Raw genomic sequence first — 21,538 nt, forward strand, 5'->3', positions numbered from 1 at the left:
ACAAGTTATCAAGAAACCGTGAGACTATTGGTCAAAAAGACTTGCCAAGGTTTAATAGAAAAATGATGTGACAACACAAAACAGTCTCAAATTCTGTTAACAGGGATTTTTTTTCTTTGAACATCCAAAATTGACATGATTTGAAAATAGGCTCCCATAACATTATATGAAGAAGAGTGTTTTTACAAGCAGAGATTCCGAGTCAATTTCAGAAGAAATCCAGCACTTGAATGAAAGATGGTTTGCCTTCATTTCTGCAAAAATCCTCAAAATATCGTCAGCTCCTGCAAGGTCAGAGCTATTGAAACGTCTCCCACAACGCCTCAGGAACAGAACCTCTAGAGTCTGTGAAGGAGAAATACGTGCTAAAGTAAAATCTGATACCTCGGGTAAACCGGTTTTATGGACTGTATGTTGACTACTTCCTTCAGCTGGCACATTTAAAAGATCTCCTAGAGGATCAGTGGTTGAACTGCTGAAGAGCAGCTCTGCAGAGAGGGATCTGGGAGTCTTGGTTGATAACAAACTAACCATGAGCCAGCAATGTGCCCTCATGGCCAAGAAGGCCAATGGCATCCTGGGATGCATCAAGAAGAGTGTGGCCAGCAGGTTGAGGGAGGTTCTGCTCCCCCTCTACTCTGCCCTGCTGAGGCCTCATATGGAGTCCTGTGTCCAGTTCTGGGCTCCTTAGCTGAAGAAGAACAGGTAACTTCTGGAGAGAGTCCAGCGCAGGGCCACAAAGATGATCAGGGGATTGGAACATCTTTCATATGAGGAAAAGCTGCGGGAACTGGGGCTGTGTAGTCTGGAGACTGAGGGGAGATCTTATTAACATTTATAAATATCTAAAGAGTGGGTGTCAGGAGGTTGGGACATCCCTTTTTTCTATGGTATCTAGCAACTGGACAAGGGGTAATGGGATGAAGCTGGAACACAAAAAGTTCCACTTAAATATAAGAAAAAACTATTTCCCTGTTCAGGTGAGGGAGCCCTGGCACAGGCTGCCCAGGGAGGGTGTGGAGTCTCCTTCCTTGAGGTCTTCAAGACCCACCTGGATATGTTCCTATGCAACCTGATCTAGGTGAACCTGCTTCTGCAGGGGGGGTTGGATTAGATGATCTCTAAAAGTCCCTTCCAACCCTACCATTCTGTGATTCTGTAATTCTATGATCTGATCATTCAGAACTGGGGCACAGATGAGCAGCTTGCTTTCCCTTCCCATCCTGGACTTGGGCTCAACAGAGACTCTGGAAGAACCTTACTGTTTCTCAACAGGTGCTCTTTTATTACTTTAGATGAATCTATAGCCTCTTGAACTATGAGAAGCTGTAGGACTTTACGAGCATTTCAAACTGCAAGTTGTTTGGGAAAGTAGCCCTGCCTCACAGGAATGCACTTGGTCCACCAAGCAACTGGTAACTGATGGTAAGGTCCTCCAGAGCTGTTAAAACAGTAGTACTATTGTTTAGCTACTGAAGGACAAAACTTTCCTGTTAGCGACCAGTGGGAAACTAGGCAGTGCGGCTTCACACTAACATTACCGCTAATCAAATTCAGATACAAACATAGCAGTCTCAGATTTAAGTTACTTTTCTCTCCAACAATGCTGCCTTCTGCTGGGAAGCAGCTTCTTTCACTGCCTATTTTCTCAAAATTAATCAAACTTCCAGTGTTACCTTAAAGCTTGGGCCTACAGACCCTGGCCCCAGGCCCTCTCAGGTCAGTACAATACATTTGCATATTGTATGAAATATCTGGCTACACCCAACACCAAAAGCTTACAGGAAACAGCATTTCTTACTCATGTGCAGCCACCAAATCCTTTCCCAGATTCCTTCCTTACTGGTCTCCACCTCTGACACTATCTCATATTAAATATCTGCTGAAGAGAGAGAACAGCCATGATGTGGCTTACAGAACAGCTGTAGGAAGGGAAACACATAACTGCTACCATGAGGACAATATTTATGTCATCAACACTGATTTATGCATGTTTGTGCAGTGTGCAAAGACAGAAAGTTGTGTTCCTGAGTAGTTCTACCACAGCTATTCCCCAAATGCATCAGAACACAAACCTCCTAGTAGACTGCTGCTCTCCCCAACTGGAGGCACAGAACTTGAGATGTGTGGTTGCCCACAGCCTCTCTTATCTTCCCCATTTTTCTGACTATCTTATCTGCCTCAACATTTCACTGGCCATTGAACTACTGAACTGCCAATTTCACCGCTCTGTGGACCTTTGCACTCATACCAGTACTTCATGTACTGAACCATTCATGCCTTTCTGCTATACCTGCCTTCTGCATTGTATTTTCCGTTTCAACCACACTGGCAATGATTCAGCATTTTCTACTGTTTGACTGTCCAATAATACAACACAATGGTCCCATAAAACAACAGTCTTCCCTCCAGTCTTCTGTATTGTTGAAGTTCTTTTCAGAACTCCATTCTGGATCTGAACTACACCCTCACAAAGGAAGATATCTTTTAGATTGGCATAATTACAATCAGAATCTCGTACGCTTTATCCACTACAATAATCAAACCTGATAAGATCAGTACAGTCAACTGGTCATACTGATGCCCCAGCATGCACTCTTCCTCACCTAAACAAGTATCTCAAATTCTTTTTTCAAGTCTTTATCTGCTTCAGAGTATCATGCTTCAAACCATGCTCTTTCAGCCACAAAGGCTGAAGAAGAGAAATGCTGCTCCTCTGTTGGACTACGAGTCTGTAAGTAGTACGAGGAAACCACCACTTTAAACATACACCATGTAAGATTCTTGTTATTTTTGGTAGCAGACAAAAAAGAAGTTTAAGAGTTTGAAAAGGAAAAAGAAGAAACCTTAGTTTCAACCTCAGGTTCTATTTCTCTCTCAAGACCTGCTCTCTCTTTTGTCCAGCCACACACATCCCAGCATGAAAGCAAAAGAAGCAAAGGAAACTAAGCAGCTGCATGCTTACATCTCAAACCTGCCAGTATGTTTACTAACAGAGCAGCGAAAGCCAAAAAAGCAGATGGACAGTTGTACTTCCGCGAAAGGATAACCTTCTAATACCATCAGTGGAAAACAGGAGCATCCATCCACTTGGCAGCTTCAAGTCATACCTCAGAAGATGCTTGGCAGTGTCACACAGATCTTTGCCTCACAGGTACTGCGGTTCTGGTACTTCTAAACACAAAAAGCAGAAAAGCTTTGATTGATTGACCCACCTGCCTCTCCTCTTTTCCTGTTTTTTCTAGAAAGCTCCCCTCATGATCACACAGCATATTCCAGTGCCATTTATACCCTGTCTTGGGGACTCAGCATGGTCAGGTGCCTCAGAAATATCTATGCCAATGCAACCAGCATGAGGAACAAACAGGAGAAGCTATAAAGCTATGTACAGTTACAGAGAGATGACCTCATTGGGATCATGAAGACATGGTAGGATGGTTCTACCAACACCCTGTAATGGATGGATCCAGGCTCTTCAGAAAGGAGAGACTGGGAGAGCAAGGAAGGGGATTTGTCCTTTCTTTGAGAGAGTAGCTGGATGCATGAGGCTCTTCCTGAGGATGGTTCAGCAGCCAGTCGAGACTTTATGGATTATGAGCAGACCAACACAGGTGCCATTTTACTGGGTATCTGTAAAAACTCCTACTGCATTTTAGCAGAACTTCAAGCTCAAGTTAAGACTGATGTTCTTTTGAGAGGCAGGTCTTTCCCTGCATGAAATGTAAATATATAGGAAGGACAAAGAAGAGAAAATAGTTATGGAAGGTAACACAACAGGTTAATACCTCATCTGGGTAGAAGACTCGGGTCCTCTGTGTCACACTACAGGGCATTAGCAACTTGATTCCAATGCCTTTTCCAGACAGCTCCTGGCACAGCTTCCTGTCACTTAAATATATACACTGTCACTTTACTATCTACATGAAGGTTCAAAGCAGTATTGGACATTACTTTCCCTGCATGAGCAGACTACAACAGCATAATAGGCCAAAAGGGGCATGTAGATAGGTCCTTTAACTGCCCATGTGAGGCATCCACAAGAAACAGCAGCTCAAACTAACTTGCCTATTTGGTAATTCCTCTGTGATTTTCACAGCAGTTTGCTAATTGTATGTGGAATAAGGCTCCCTTCCAGAAAAATGCTCATTCTCTCCTCCCACATTCTGTACCTTTTACCTTATTATTTAACCTGCAGTCAATTTACTTGCAAGGAGTGTGAGAAAGCCAGTTCCCAGAAAAATTACTTTTGGCGTACTTAGCTCCTGATAAAATTGATTTTATAATTTTCCTAGTCATGTGAAAGAAAGGGTTTTACGAAGAAAGAATAAGTACAATCAATAATGTTCGAAACAAAAGCAAATCAAGAAATCAAAGCCTATTTGCATCTTTGTAATACAGGAAATCACCTTCCTCTCCTTCAGCGTTTAAATGTACCAAACTGAATGAGGAGTTGAAAGTCCAATAAATATTTAAAAGAATATAAAGTTCAAGGAATTGCAACTTATAATAACTTCCCTCTCTAAAATCAGAGATAGAACAAGGCAAGTTGAGTATCTCTTCCAGGTCCTTGTTTTTTACTAAATTCTCTTGATACAAAAAACAAACAAACAAACAAAAAACCAAAACCAAAACAGGATGAAGCCACTGGTGTGGGATGACAAAGCTCAGAGCAGTAACAGGCCAAGAAATGCAGGTTTCTGCTGGAAGCAGGAGCAAAGTAGGTGGAAGAAACTGGTGGTTCATTATAGGAAAAAAGCCCTGGAAATAGAATAATGGACACATCAAATTTAGGGTGCACTTCTGTTCTCAGAGGATACCTGGTTATTTCAAACACCACAAAAGCATTACCAAACCTGTGTGTTTGATGCAAAAGGATATACCTTTTCCGGAACCACACATAGAAAGCAACACAGTAAACCTGACCATTAGGAGGTACATTTCCACCCATTTGTCCTCTGAGTATGAATGGGGATGAAAGAACTTTGAAAAGGAAAATTACAGAATCACACATAGAATCACAGAATGATACGGGTTGAAAGGGACCTCTAAAGATCACCAGTCCAACTCCCCTGCTAAAGCAGGTTCACCTAAGGTTGCACAAAATTAAGATAGGGTTGGTTCAAAGTTGGAGCAAGTGTGCTACTTCATATTTCACAGAAGTTGTAGTGTAAGTACAAACTGTCAATAAGTGATACAACTTTAAGAAATAAATTTGTGGTTTTCAGAATTCACTTAATGAACTGCCTAGAAGCTCTGAGAGTGTTTAAGGTCACCATGGACCAGTATGATCAAAAAAATTCTGACATTATTTTCCATGCCTTTCTAGTAAATCTTAATTTTACCAGAAAATAGGTCTCAAAAAAATCCCTCAATCATGTTCCATTTCAAAGACAGAAATTAAGTCCAATTTTCTTGTGTTCAATTTGGCCTCTGAACACTTGAAAGATGTTACCAGTCTCTAGTTTCCTCTTATTTTCTAGTGAAAATCCCTCAGAATCTTTCCACTAACATTGAAGAACTACAAAACTATGACCCTGAATCATCCCATTTACCTGCACTTATCAAGCAACCCATTCTTGGGTGACAGAGGAAGGCAAGGTTTGCCTACTATCTGACCAGAAGAATTTACTTCTACACCACCTGGTACAGTTGCTGGTTTGATTTCAAAAGAGGAAAAAATTATTGCCAATTTATGTTGAGGTGAGTAACAGCAAGGCCTTAATGACTAAACTGTTTAATTCTTTTCCAGAAGGCAGTGTCATGGGTTTGTGTAGAGCTGTTTCTGGTAGTGGGGAAGGGGCTGTAAAGATGGCTCCTGTAAGAAGTTGCTCACAACTCTTCCTGGCTCCAAGTCAGGCCCATCTCTGGGGCTGGGCCAACTGGGCACCTCTATGATCACTTTTTAAGCAGCAGTATGAAGAGGAGGATTCTTCTTTCTGGGAGGTGGTAGAAGGATCTGGATGAGAAAGAAGTGACCATGCAGACCCCAAGGTCAGTGAGGGAAGAGAGGATGAGGTGTTCTAGAGCTGAAACTCCCCTTCATCCTGTGGTCAGATGACAGTTGTTCCCCTGCAACTCATGGAAGGCAATGGTAAAGCTGAGATCTGCCAACAGCCCGCGGAAGATCCCATGCCAGAGGCGGTGACTGTGCCCAGAGGAGGCTGTGACTCTGTGGGAGGGTGGCATTGCAACAAAAGGTGCCTGGAATTCTGTTGACTGCAGAGGAGTCCCACAGTGGAGGAGTTTGTGAGGAGCTGCAGCCCTTAGGAAGGACTCACACCAAAGAAGTTCATTAGGCACCATGGGAGGGACTCCATGTTGGAGAAGGGGAAGAATGTGAGGAGTCCTCCTCCTCTAAGGAGAAAGAAGTGGCAGAGACCATCTGTGAGGGACTGACCACATCCCCCATTCCCTACCCCTGTGTTGCTGGGAAGAAGGGAGGAGTGGGGGGAAGAGATCTTAAACTGCTGGTTTTATTTTTTTCTTATAATTCCACTCTGTGGGGTTGGGGTTTTTTTTCTCCTTTTTACTTTGTTCTGTTTCTAGTTGGTAGTAGATTAAACTGTTCTTATTTTCTTAAGTCTGTTTTGCCTGGAACTGTAACTGGTGAGCGAGCCCTAACTGTCATTGTCTTGATCCACAAAGTCCTTGGTTATCTTTTCTCCTCCCATTTTGCTGGGTCCTCCTCCACCCTATGGAAAGTGGGGGGGGTTGGGGGATGGTAAGCAAGAGACTTCATGGTGCTTTGTTGTTGGCTGAGCCTGAACCACCACACGCACTTAGGATTTTAGACTCTACTGACTGTTGAAACCTTTTGGTTAGAAGAATGCATTTTCCTTTCCTTCCAAGTAAGAGGGCCTATTAATAAGTTACCTGTCTCCCTCCACATTTTTCACACCAGTTGCAGCAAGAGTTGCTGTACTGTGGATAAAAGATACAGATTTTCACATATATTCCATATTTTCTCAGGCAATGAAAATTTCTTCTGTCAGGCTGCTGCTTATGACAGGATATGCCTTCAGATAGCAACTCGGTTCGCATCTAGAATATTTCAGACCTCTCATCTCCAAGAAATAAATGCGTATGACCCACAGCAGTATCTGTATCCTCAAGAACATTACTTATCATTTTTATAAGCTGACAAACCTTTCTTTAAAATACAAAAGCAGCCAAGTGCATTAAAACTCACTGATCTGCCAAGCACAACTAACTTATTCATTCTCAAGATGTCAAGATTCCCTGAATAGCTAGGAACTATCATGATCCTTAAACCACTTAAATGTTTAAAGCCAGGCAAGCTGTTTCTACTCCAACATTTTGTAACCTACAGCAGGCCTGTTCAAATCCAGTAGCAATTAGATATTGAAATAACCATATAAATTTTGAAGCAGATGCAGAAGTGAAAGGTGCTTAGAAGATGCTTCAGATCTTCCGTTGTATTCCACATATTAGATGACAAGCGGCACGATGTGTGATATCAGTGGATGTGCTGTTTAGCTGCCTTTTCCCATGCCTATTGAACTGGACAGAAATGGACTTTGAAAAACAGGTTATTGTCCTGTAAAACCGAATCTTCGTCCACGGTTTCTATCTTTTAGCAATAGAGTTGCTGCCTAAGGAAAGGCCTCTCAAGACTGAGAAGAGAAAAAACTGTCACACTTTTTGTGTGTCATAGGTATTTAGCCAATTCCACCAGTGGGAATCCAGAATAAAATTTCGACAAGACAAATCATGCTCTTCTAGGTTACACTTCTGTGCCTCACAAGTTTAAGAATAAAATTATCAACTGAACCCCTAGGTTTTCTCTCCTGCATATAAAAACACAACATCTCTTGCAGATTCTTGACATTTTTTCGTAAGGAACACCACACTCATCTTGCGTATCGTTCCCTCCTTCACTTGCCTTCGCTCTTGCCTCCTTTTATGCTTCTCAGCCCTCTCAGTCCATGTTCTGGGTACATCAAGCCTTTCCCTCTCAAATATTAACTTGAGTTAATGATGATTCAGAATTCAAAACAAGTTGGTTGAACATGCTAATGAAAGTGTCAGCGTATTTCAGTGTTTTAAGTCTACTTACAGGAAAAAATAATAGAGATAGCCTAAAGAAAGCAAAATTCTGCACCAAGAAGCATGTGATATGAAAGACATCGGGTGAGAAACATCTACAGCTGGGATATCTATTTATTTTATTATCCTCTTCATTATTGTTAAATAATTCAAGGTAAAGATTTAGAAACACTGTACAACAAAGAGAAAAAAGGCAATTATCTATAACTGTAGTTGCTATGTAGCATAAGCTCTTGCCTATATGACAACAAAACCCAAAATCATTAACACTTTATAGCTTTCATCTTCTCTACTGTCAAACAGAAGTATTTTTCTCAATTTGCATTTACAGTCTTTTCAAAAGTTGTCCAGTGTCCTGGAGAGCAAGGTTAATCTTTGCAGGAGACCACAGACTGTAAGAACCTTAAGAATTAAAAATTTTCACAAAAATTTCACTTCAGAAATTATCCTGAATTATTACTGGATTTGCATGATACTGATAGTGATGTGGAGTAACTTTTTCTGGGACTATTCTAACAACTAACTTCTAGTATACTCTGAGATTCCCTAGATCCATTAGGCTGAAGTACAGTCTGAAATTTTTGAAGTCATTAAGGCAAGATGATGCATCATGAGACAATTCATCAAACATATATTATGTGATGTAGCTCTGGAATATTTATCTTCTCTTTTTTTCCCCATGGGCAATTTACCGTTGCCATTTGCAAATTGCATTTTGCAGGACATTTAATAGCAATAATTTAATCTAACTTTAATCTGGACAGATACAGTTTAAATAACAAGAAAAAGAACATTGCTTACTCATTTTTGCATAGTAAGGAATAATGTTTCACACTGAATTAGTTTATGTTTCTCCAAACCAGGTCAGGAAACAAAGTACTACCACGTTAATATACTCACAAATAAACTATTTTCTTTGTCCTATAAATATTGCTTTGAAGTGTGGTGTGGTGAATGGGCGACTCCTCATATAGCCACGGTCATTCACTCAGATTTATTACAGCATTAGCACTGGTGTTGTGAACCTTCCAGTCCATCTTAGCCTGCAGATGATGATTCTTGGAGGAGTTCACCTGTTTACATACATGTCATCTAAAGTCTGCCCTTTTGCTGGCTTTGACATCAGTGCTTTATGTTTCAGTAGAAACAATCCTAAAAAGTCTGCAGGCCTTGGACGTCCTTATCCAAAGAGGAGGCAACTTTTAAGAACATTAGTTCAGAGTTTGGAGCTTGCTACGTTGTGAAGTCTGTCAGCACTGACCACATCCCTCATGCTTTGTCTGTACTATCAGTGGTGCAACTCTGTACAGACCAGATGCTCTGGCTCATCGATGGGTCTGAAAATACCACCCTGACCTGGTGCAGTCCCTTGCTTAGTGATGAGAGATATTAATTTGCTTCACTGAAAACTGCATCCCTTCAGACTCAACTATCTCAAGGATTGTTTATATAGAGCCAAAAAGCCTAAAACAATGTTGTCTAGCCATATTTTTTGACCACAAATGATTTTGTGGTTTTTGGTAGGTGGTTTGTTGTTGTTTGGAGCGTTTTTTTAGTTTGGTTTTCACTGTTGTGCATTTGTGGGGTTTTTTTTTGCACATTCTTTACTCTTAAGAAAAAATGAGTAATTTTCACATTTAGAGATAACCAGACCAAATCCTGCTCTAACAGCCAAACTCTTCTTCCAACCTTCAGAGGAACTATCCAGATATTTTGTTGACCCGCACCTCTTCGTTGAAACTCGATGTAGCTGAGAAATGTATCCATGATGCTTCTGGTGGTTCATTCTAATGGAGAAAGCATCCAGGCAAAATAACATTCAGAAATCCCAAACAGTGGCTTAACAATTATCTCAGGCACACACCGGGTCTTCAAATATCGGGATTAGCTTCAGACAAGAAGTAATAAAGCACAGGAGAGGGCTGAGGGAACAGATATGCAGAGACTGTCCCTACTTACTAAAAAGAAATAAAAATATTTTTAAAAAAAAATCCAGGCCTTTAAATTAGAAATTATTAGCTTAAGTAGTGCTGCTGGTGGCTAAAATAGATGAGAATGAAAAGCAATGCAAAACTATCAGCCGTGTGGAAAGTATGCCAAATGCAGCCCCAGTGCAAGAAGTCTGTGGCATCCAAGACATTTTTGTCATCTTGCCAGGGTTAATGAAAAAGAGCAAGTGTCCAAGAGACCACTTTTGCAACACAATGTTTCTTTTTCCTTTCCCAGCAAGCCCCCAGCTTAAAATGTGACATTTTCAATAACCATGAATACCGGGTTTGAAGTCTCAGAGGCCTTCGTGCTCAGACTCTGAAAGATATCTCAGCAAACCTAACCAGCACTTGTCACATGGCTGGCCCTCAGTTTCAGGCCACCAACTTCCAGCAAAACAAATTTTAATGTACCCCTGCAGCCTATCCCCAAAAAGGGGTATTAGGGGTACACACACTTCTCTTACGATTAGATACAAGTTTGGTAAGTATGTACACAGCACAACCACATTCATTTGCCCTAACAACCAATGGACTGCATTATCAGGGGAAGATCATCCCTCAGGAATACCATCAAACACAATGCTGCAATGCATCTGTATGTTGTTCAGGTATTTTTATAACAACAGCCTATTTTTCATCACTTCCTGGCTATCCTTTTCCACTAGAGCCTCTGAACGCTTCCTGCCCTGCTGGGGGTCACCAAAGCATGGTAATACTCTGTGAGGTTGTGGAAGAGCAACACTTACCCATGTGTCATGGTACTAGGTATGAAAATTTTCTTGTAGTTCAGAGGGATGCTGTCATTACTAGGGCCTATTTTGTTCCTTTCAGCAAGAGTGCTGTAAATAGAACTTACCTAATTATGTTTTCAAATTTACTTAATGTTATCCTCATTCCTGCTCTTATGTCTAATGAAAAAGAAGCTGCTCGCAGACACAGCTGAACAAAGCTGAGACAGCTACTCCACACTCCTGGGATCTGTGTCTGCCTCTATCAGAGACAACAGCTGAAGTGCTGCAGGACTGCATGATGCTTATGTTGCCCACAATCAATGAAAATGAGTGCTCTTGGTCTCTTTTGATTAATGAAAATGAGTGGCTGAGATTAATGAGTGACTGAAAATTTATTACAGTATGTGAGCGTGTATGTCCTCAATTCTGACCTTTTAACTCCTACTTTAGCTCTTTTTCCAGGATCCCTCTCACTACCTGGCCTAATTACAGTGTTCACAGAGGAACTTATGGTTTAGTTTAGCATTCAAACATGTGTCTTTTTCTCAGTGAACTTTGTATTTTGGATGAGTCTAGCCCTGCAGTTCCAGGAAGTTCCTACCGAACAGGGATAATTTAGAATAAACAGACACCAAAAGCACATCTGAGAACACTAAGAAGAGGCTCCCAAAATGATAGATTCTGCTTAGTTGCTCAAAATACAGATAGGCAAGCATACATCACTATTATATGTTAAAACCAGAAAATGCAAAGCATTTTTAAAACTCTTCATCCCCACTCCACCTGCACACCAAGAGGATTGCTGACACAGAGCCCAGATATGAAAACTGCAAATGAAAGTCCTGGAGTTTCTGCTATTGCTTAGGAAAAATGAACAATACGCAACCTGACCTGACAGCTTCCCTGAACAAAACATACGAGAACCATTATTTCGAGGTATACGTCTCCACAGGGAAGAAACTAAAAATTGATATAGCTTTTTGTTTTCCTCCAAGTATTAAAAATGGAAAATACATGTCCTCCTGCAGATCCAGATGGTGGATTTAAACCTGGGTTTATGTAACATCAGCCTTTCTGAAAGACCTATCTGTAGACATTTTCTCTATTAATTAGCAATCTAGTAGCCATCTGTGAAAAAGGATAAGCAAATATGTTTTGATTAATTTAAAATGAAGTTGAGGAGTTAATTGCTTTTACTTCCAGTAGTAATACTCATATTTTTATATATATATATATATATATACACACAATAAATACAGTGAGGCAAAACTATGCAGGTCAGTTCATTGACAGACATGAAGACAGTTTGCTTTACAAAACTGTTGTTTACTATGCATTCAGGAAAAACAGCTAGATAGTAATATGAATTGCATGCCTTATGAGAAGCACCTATGGCCTCCACAGAACAGAAATCATTACAATACTTCATCTCTAATTTAAAATAATTTGTTATTCCCAAAGATATGTGCATCAAGATCAAGAGTATCTTTCAACTACCTGCATCCCCCTTTGCTGGAGCTGACCAGACCACCCATCCTCAGGGATACAAGATGAATATGCTGCAGTCCCTCACAAATCTAATTAGAAGTTCACCAACCCATGTCAAAATAACCAACAGTACAATACCCTCCCCCCTCAGAGCTACAGCCACAGTGAGGACGGTACAGCCATTACATACATACATACAAAGAATATCTCCATGCAGAAGCTGGCCTCAAAGCAAAGACCAGGACCATGTTTTCTTATAGTTTGCCCCAAGTGTAAAACCAATTAACCCAGACAATCTGTCAGGTTCAATACCCACACACAGCTTACCTCAATCATCCCTTCCTAGTGTGTATGCATTGTTAACATGACATATTCACCCTTCCTTCTACAAGCTCATATGCCTTAAACTTTTTATTAGGCCAAAGTTTACACCCAACTCAGTCAAAATTCCCACTGGTCCAGGATAGCTTCACTAACATATCTCTAAATTTTTAATTAAAAGCTACCTGGATTTATTTATTTACTATATCAGTGACTTAGCAGAAGAAAAAAAAAATCAAATTCTGTCTCTCAGAAGATGGAACATTAATTATAGAGTATTAATTTCATCTCTCTGTACAGATGCATACTAAACACACATGGAAGGATGTTAGTTATGAACTGCTTATGCTTTCAAATACGTGTAATTTTCTGAGCCCTTCTGACACAAATGTCCTCTTTGGATGTCACCAGAGTCCCATGCTGACTGTGTCACAAGACCCTCAGTCAGATTGCCACGAAGAAGACAGCAATACACATCTTAAAATCCCTTGTTTACACAGTAACTCCTCTCCTGAAACAGAGAGGCTCAAGAGACAGCACTCCAAGATCCAAGAGAAAAGTATTGCTGCTATTCACGACTTTGCTCCTCAGAAACTGAAAAGATATTCGCCCAGTAAATCAAGTAAACCAAGCCAAAATGAAAAGCTAAATTTGCTAGAAATAAGGACCACAAAGCCTTGTAAAACTGAATCACCTGGTAATGCTCCTCAAGGTGGCACACACCACATCTAGCCTTCCCCAGAGATACAAGAACTTTGCACAACCAAATCCATTCTATTAAAAATAATTCTAGAATATCAAACATGGAGAAAAATCCCATAAATTCTCTCTATGTTGTTTTAGGCCCCATAATACACGTGCACTCTCTCTCTGTATAGACACGAGACACATGTTATGTACACATGTACATATGCATGTGTATATATTATTTATTCTTAAATTCACAGTTCTAAAAGTAAATTCTTCCTTTCCCTCCACTTGATGCCAATATCTGCACTCTAGAGAGGCAGTTCTTCTTTGCCCCTATCAAACCACGGTGGCATAGCTCATGGAGTCGAGACCATTTACATCAAAAATCAGAGGGAGGGTGGAAAGGCAGTGCTATGGCTCTAAACTGGATCCAGGAAGGAGCAAGCACCACACTGCTGCAGTTTCTCGGTCAGCCACCAGTGGGAGGCAAGTGCTTACCATGAACTGAAGAGTTCCCTCACTTTCCCGCACCCTCACTTTCTGTAGGGCAGCTACACATATAGCCTATGCAAAGGTGGGGAGTCAAAAGAAAGAGTTTTCACAGATGTTGACCACCTTCTCTGTTTCATGAAAACTCGGTTTCTTCTACAAATGAACAGAAGATCAAAATGTCAAAGGTGATCTTCTTACTAATATTGTGACTGTAAGCTTAGCTGATTATAGTATTGTTTAACAAGACACTATTTTTTTTGGACACAGCACTTATTGCTATTCAAAAAGAACAGAGGATGAAACACAAAGAGAAGGAAATGTTAAAATTTTCTTTCTGTTCATCTAAATCTGTTCCCATCAGGCTAATGGAAGTTTTACTATTAATTCACAGGAGGTTAATTTGGCCCAAGAGGAAGAAAAAAATTACCCTCCTATTAAAAATTTCCAGCCTATATAAAGTAAAATTTTGCTGGAATCACTTTGAAATATTAATGCTATCTGTTAAATGTTTGTCCTCAAATACTCTCTTGCTTGGGTATTTTTTGGTTTCGTTTTTGGTTTTTTTATGACAGTATAGTGACAGTTTTGGAATCTCAAAACCAATCTTGTTAACAAATTGTCTTACTCAACTAAACAAAAATGGTAACATCCTCAGAGAAAAAGTGACAGTGTTGTTTCCATTTCATACAGAAAAGATTGCCAAATAACTATACTTATTTCACTGGTCTATTTAAATATACAAGTGTGTACTTTTGCCTAGACTATACCTAGCTACTTCAAAATAAAGACAAATTCACACAGTTCTTACTTATCCTTGAGCAGGGAAGGAGTTAATGGAGTGATATGTTTGAGGTTCGACTCAGCAAATTCCACCTGTCTTCAACTGAAGTTTTAGGTAGTCAAACAATTAGGCTTTCTCTACAGCCTTCATGGAAAGAAAATGACATTCCCTGTTCTACTGAAAGATAGCAGTAGGTTTTGAGAATGCATTACTAGATAGGTGCCAGAATAAATTCAGTGTTAATGGTAAAATATAAACAATAATTCATACACACTTTCCTTTTATCAGCAGGCAATAACACATTAGCAGAATGGATTTGAAATTTCTTGTTTCTGATGCTTTGGACATACACAGCCCCTGTCTATCTCATGCACAAATCTATGTGATCTGACATCTGCAAAATGAGGACCATAACAATAACACATAGTCACCAATTGTGTTATAAGTGAGTATCTCAGCTCATAACAAACATGTTACTTGACCAGGAACAAATATTATTTTTTCTGAGTGATGTACAAAAGTGTTACCAAGGAAACTTCTTTTCCCTAAAACATCTAACCCTGATTCATTTGTTATGTACCTTTCAGATTCCCAGCAGATCAAACAAAATTCTTATAAAATAGCTCTAATTCAAGCTCTGATCAATGTTTGAGAGCTTAATTCTAATTTTAACATAGAATTGTATGGTAGAGGAACATCTATCAAAAATTAAGCTCTAAATAGTTGCAAACAACAACAACAAAATCGTTTTTGTTTCTCCTATTCTGAGGAATGATCACAGCTCAAAATTTGAGCCTGATAAAACAATCAAGACCTTACAAAATCCAGAGAGGTAAATTCAAAGATTGGATTACTTAGTTGTCATTCCTGCAAACACATAGTGTGAATAGTCCTGATGGTTTCCAAGTAACTGTTCACAGAATATAGCTGTTCAGATACACAGGCAGTTACAGGGATGGAAATGTGAGGTTCCAGAAGTACAAAACCAAAGTTGTTTCTATGAAATGTGATTGCACTCATGAGATTGAAAATTGCCAGAACACTATTTTTTACAATTTGCTGGAATTAAAGTTCCTTTAGAATTTAGAATAGATATCTACCAACATTAATCTTGCATAAATTGTGTTTCTTTCCATCACATTTTCATATGAAGAGTTTGGAGCAGGTACAACTCCAAAATAACTCCATGTACATTCTTCATTTTAAGAAGGTTACAGTCATTCAGTATTAAAAGTACTAAACAATAATATTGACTAATACTAGCTATTCTTGTCTAGCTACTATAATGAGCACAAACCAATGAACAATAAGCCAAAGGTCAAGTTATTTCCTGTGAAACAGGTACTTTCATTAAGAATACCTTTAGAAGCCTGTTTTGTACTACACTGCTACATTGTCTAATGAACCTTCTCACAAGGAAACTTGGTCATTTTCTCCAAGTTTGATACAATTTCCCTTCTATTAAGAATGTGTTTTATTAGGCTGATAGGACTCTTAGCAGTGGAAAAAACTACAGGAACAAAATTAACAAATTTTATAGCTAAATATTCCAATCCCTGCATGATCAGGAATTCTTGTCTTTACCTCTCAGTAACTTTCAGCCTGCTTAACATTGCACACAATCTCAGTACATTATTTCACTGTTGCTGTAAAATGACACATCAAAATCAAAGCTTCACGTTTCCATCATAAGAGGCACTGTGCTGCTAATTAAGTTTCATTATATAGTTGGGTTTAATTTTCTGCTTAGCAAAGACTGACTTTTTTCTCCTCTAGATGTAATATTACCACACAGAAGCTTCTCTCTCCATATAAATGACATGCCCTTCCATGTACAAAGTACATTTTTTTTTCATTATTTTGGTTCAAATTCCACTTTTATCTAGAAAAACATGACCTAGTTTAACAGTGGCCACTGTATGGTTCTTAACTCCTAGTAGCTCTCGAGGCACTTTGAGCACAAATCCTGCATTGAAATGGCAACATGGCCAAAAGCTGGACAGCTTGGCAATATGAATCCCCTGTGACAAGGAAACATGAGCCAGAGGTGCCCAAAGCCAGTATCATCCTTGTTGCTTTAGGATCTGACTGTATGCTCAGCTCACAGCGAAGTGTGTGTCCTCTAGAGAGCCACTGTTGTCTCTCCTTTATGAGATTCTCCTGGACCTTCTCCTACTCATCAATCCACTTCTCTAACACATACAGGGCTCAAACACACAAAGCTTTTGCCACATACCAAATGGAGGCATAGAGGTTGCCTGTGCCCACTGTGGTGCATGAATTTTAATACTTCAGGCTTTACACATTTAATGTTTTACTTACCAGAGAATATAGAAAGGATATTGTCAAAATATTGCTTCCAAAGTGATTGAATTTTTGCTTTAAAACTAATCAGTAAAAAAGTGTGTAATACCTACATTGACACCAAAAATATTTTAAGCTGCATAACAATATTTGACACAATTCCAGATGTTCTTACAACGTCAGTAGTCATGACACACAGGTATTTGGCACTCTGTGAGAGACAGAATCTCTAATACTTACAGCCAATCATCATCATAGCAACAGCAAAAATCTTCTCCCCGTCTGTAGTTGGAGCGATGTTCCCAAATCCAACACTGGTCAGGCTGGTCATTGTAAAATACAATGAGGAGATGTAGACAGAATCTTTGCTTGGTCCACCTTCCCATTTTCCAAAGCCTGATGTGTTAAAGCGGTAAGGTGTTCCTATTGACATCCCCAGTTGATAGAGCCAGCTCTCAGTTCGGATAGTGTTTGTATCCTCATCGATAACTTCATAGTCTCCTATGCTGTACCAAATGCAGGCCAACCAGTGTGCTGCAAGACCAAACACACACACCAGCAGAACCAAGACTGCTGCTCCATATTCAATGTAGTGGTCCAACTTCCGAGCTACACGACCCAGCCGAAGTAGTCTGACCACTTTGAGTGAACTGAAGAGGCTACTGATGCCCTGGAGGGATAAAGCACAGTGATCATTAGAATTTCACATTAAATAAACAATATTCATAACTGCGGCTCCCAAAGACACAAGGTGATCCATAACAAATAGATGGTCATCAGCTAACGTCTGAAATGAGAGACTATGAAACATGAAAAGGTCAGTGACTCTTTTCAGGGAAAGATATATGCTCTCTTGTCTTTATCCATACACATTTTGTGAGTTGCTCTCTGAAAAGGCCTTTCAGGTTATTTCAATAGGTCTACAAATACATTTGTAAAGGCTTCAAATGACAGTCTGTTTATTGCATGTCCAGTTGCACAAGCAGATCGTCCCTGAAGGTCCTGATACTACTTTACAGTGACAGAAAATAAATGTGGAAGTCACTGACCATTAAACTATACAAATCTAAAGTTTACAGGAACATAACCTATTGAATTCAGTCCCACATCTGTAGTCATGAACGTCCTATGGTCACTCCTGACTTCCTTATGATCCTGAGCAGCACATGTCCTCACGTCTCAGATACAACATTGTTTGCAGTATTTACCTCAAACATACCAGGAAGATAAAGCAAGGCAAAAAATACAAGAAGTACCTAGTGATTTGTAATTTTTCAGTGTAACAGTGCATTTTCTACAACTTTGCTTTCATATAAGAATTCAGACAATGATAATCGGTCCTCTGACATTTCTCACATGGATGACACAAAGCTTCACAATTTCAAATATCTCACTGTCTAATCCTCACATCATCATATTCTTTTAACGACAGCTTTGTTATCCATGTAGTCTGTGCTGATATTAATATTGCTCCCATAACAGCATGCAGGATTTTGTATTGTTAACTTTTAGACTTCTACAATTCCATCCACAAGAAGTTAAATTAAAAAAAAAAACAAAAGCCATTTGGGGCACAAGAATATCTGAATGATCTTTCATAAAAATCCTTTTTTTTTTCCTGCTCTCACTTATCGAGACTGTTTCATACACAGAAGTCTGATTAAAATTTAAGCAGACTGGTTTAATGAGTATTTCTGGAAATGCATAATTGCATACTTCTGGTCACCAGCTTTTACTGGAAGTTTGTTTATTCCTGCATAAATACAACTGCTTCAGTATCTTAGGCTGGTTCAATGCACTAGAAGAGATGTTTTATTAAATAATTACATAAAGCATATTGACTCATGTTCCCCAGGACTGCAGCAATGTATTTCCCCTTTATTTCGTGAATTTGTCATGATTACATTGACTCAGTTTCAGAGACAGATGTGATTTGTTACCTGGGAACACACTGTCAATACCTATTAAGTATTTGGACAAGATCTAACACAACCAGGAGGAGGGGAGCAAAAAGGAAGAACAAAACAAGAAAGAAAAAGCAGTCTTGCTTTAAATCAGAGATATTTGCAGAGATCAAGAAGAGATCAAGTGATCTATTCTTTTCATGATTATCTATACCTAAGTTTTTAGTTCACTGATGCAAAAATTACTCCATCACATAAAAGTTCCCATATCCAGCTCTGTCTTGCAAACAATGGAGCAAAGCCTTGATGGTAATTCAGAGAATATGGCACAGAAGACCTAAGACCTTCATTTCCTGGAGAGGGAAAGCAAGTACTTCTGAGCACTCAGTATGGAGAGAAAAAGTAAAAGGGCAACCACAAAAAATTATAACACAATAACCACATTTTAAAACTGGATATCCAAGTCTTCAAGTATCAAGCACATATAGTCTCTGTTCTAAATATCTGCATTCTGACTACAACACAGCCTTCTGGCCCTTTTCCTCAGGACCAATGCCCATTTCTACCTTTCCTCCCTAAAAAATTTAACAGCAAAACAATAATATTTTACATTTTGAGAGGTCTCCAGTAACAGCCTGATTTAGCTTCAATTTCAAAGTCAAGCTTGTGAATCATGCAGTGATTTCAAGTCTCAGACAAGGGCAGGAATTTTTTCAATCCCAACATTCTAAAAGTCAGTTTTATTTTTGCTCAAAAATAGTCTTAGCAAAGACCAAAAAAAAAAAGTCAGGAAGGACTTAAAAGTTTGAAATTTAGTTAAATCTTAATTGAAAAAAAAAAAAGTCAAGGATTAGAAATAGTTGGCAGAGGGGAGTGGGGAGGGAGATGGATCACAGGAGAGTTTAAGAAATTGGACATGAAAAATGAGATTACAAAATAAAATATTTGCAATTAGATTTCAAATATTTATGGCAAACTAGTTTGCTTTGGGAATACTCTTATCCTTTTACCCTGTGAAATTCTCAAAAAGAAATTTTGTAATGACATTTCAGATGTGACACAACTGCATTTTTTTCAGAAAAAGTGATCCTACCAAATTCTGACCAGAAATTGATAGAATTAGGGGTTTTGTACAAAAAGAACTTGCTTATTTACAGAAAATAAATTCTTGATCTTGTTGAAAGGAAGCATTTAATATTCAAATTTGTCAAACCATTTCACCTGACTGCATTGTCAATAAGATTCTAAAAACTCGGGGCGGGGGGGGCGGGGGGGAAATCTATTTCAGCATTAGCAGTATTTTCTATTTGATTTCCAGAGGAGAGCATTTGTCTGTTCTAAATGAATCGATATGAAGAGGAAGAAACACCACGGGAAATAATTATTCACATAACTTTCTTAAAAATTTCTAAGTGACAGAATTTCAAATGACTATAAATAACAGAAGCTTGATAAACTGTTTCATAGATGACACAGTAGAAAACACCAGATCGTTCTCCAATACTTTAAAACAGTACTTTTTACCACTAAATTTAGCAAGCAATATTTTAATATTCACAGGAATAGATCTGCTGGATTCAAAATTAACATTTTTACATTACCACTTTCCAAAATAGAACTGTATTTTTAGATACAGATGGCCCGATGATCTCACACAAAAGAGACCAAATTCAATTTCTTTATCTTGATGCATGTCCCACTCTCTTAGCTTTGCTACTCCTATAACCTTTTAGAGGCAGAGTAGGACACCCAGAGCTCCTTCTGCCCAAAGTTAACAGATGAACCTCAGTCCATAAAGAGCTAGAAATTGCACTACAGGTCTCAAACACGCACTCCCAGTTGCTCTGCTCTAAAGGATCAGTATAAGCGATGTCTGTTACAGTCAGGGAAAGGACAAGACTAAGCAATAGCAAATAAAGCTCTACCAGTGCCTGATTTACTCAGACACAGTTCTAACTATCAGTGCTCTATCCAACAGAAACCTTTCCCTGGGGATATGCAGAACCTAACAAATCTCTTAGATGGCCAAGGTAGACAAATAGTGCATTTTTACTATATTTTATTACAATGAGAACTTGTATGCAGCACTTACATACAGAGCACTGGATCACATGTGGCAGAAAATGCTGAATTTCACACAAACTTATATTTCAAATTGTTTGAAGTAACCGAACGACTCTAAATGAAGATTCTGCTGATAATACATGCATATAACTGTTGCCACATATATTTAAGAGGCTGGCACATTTACTTTCATTGCCAGTGATGGCTGATGCATAAAAATAAAGGAACATGTAGCAAGTCTTCTCCGAAACAAAGGCAGGCTCAAAGAGAAGAGCCAGAAGAAATAACTCTGTTTTCACTGATTTGGCATTCAGGTTTGGTCCAAGTCCTTAAAACAATAAATACAGACACACTCCTTTGTCTCTTCCTGTGCAATCCTTACAGAGTGGATCTGCACTTCAAACACAATAGAAAAACAGACCAGCCTCAGTCCTAGAGGAAAGCAGGACTCAGATTCTGCATTCAAAGAGAATGCTTCATGTTTGTCCATGAAATACTGCCAAAGGTAAACTTCCATGTATAATTTGTCATTAGTGAGACCTGTACACTAGATAGTGGGCACATTTACACATATTTTCTTTGTATCTTCTTCTTTTCTGCAAGACATACTCTACTGTCAGTACACCCTTTGACCACACTGGTATCTCAGCCATGTAAGTAACCTTCTTTCCAAGGATTCAGGATATCCATCTTTTAGCTTTGCCT

The 21,538-nt window shown here is 39.1% G+C and overlaps 1 protein-coding gene across 1 annotated transcript in view; it reads right to left on the reverse strand.

Annotated features, from left to right (window-relative positions):
* The window catches only part of KCNH1 (potassium voltage-gated channel subfamily H member 1), a 181,514-nt gene that overhangs the window by 109,998 nt on the left and 49,978 nt on the right, over positions 1–21,538 (reverse strand). The window contains exon 7 of the mRNA XM_061991377.1: positions 17,106–17,535. Within this exon, the coding sequence (XP_061847361.1) occupies positions 17,106–17,535 (430 nt within the window). The remainder of the gene's footprint in view (positions 1–17,105; positions 17,536–21,538) is intronic.

The sequence above is a fragment of the Colius striatus genome, chromosome 2, assembly GCF_028858725.1.
Source record: "Colius striatus isolate bColStr4 chromosome 2, bColStr4.1.hap1, whole genome shotgun sequence".
Classification (NCBI taxonomy): domain Eukaryota; kingdom Metazoa; phylum Chordata; class Aves; order Coliiformes; family Coliidae; genus Colius; species Colius striatus.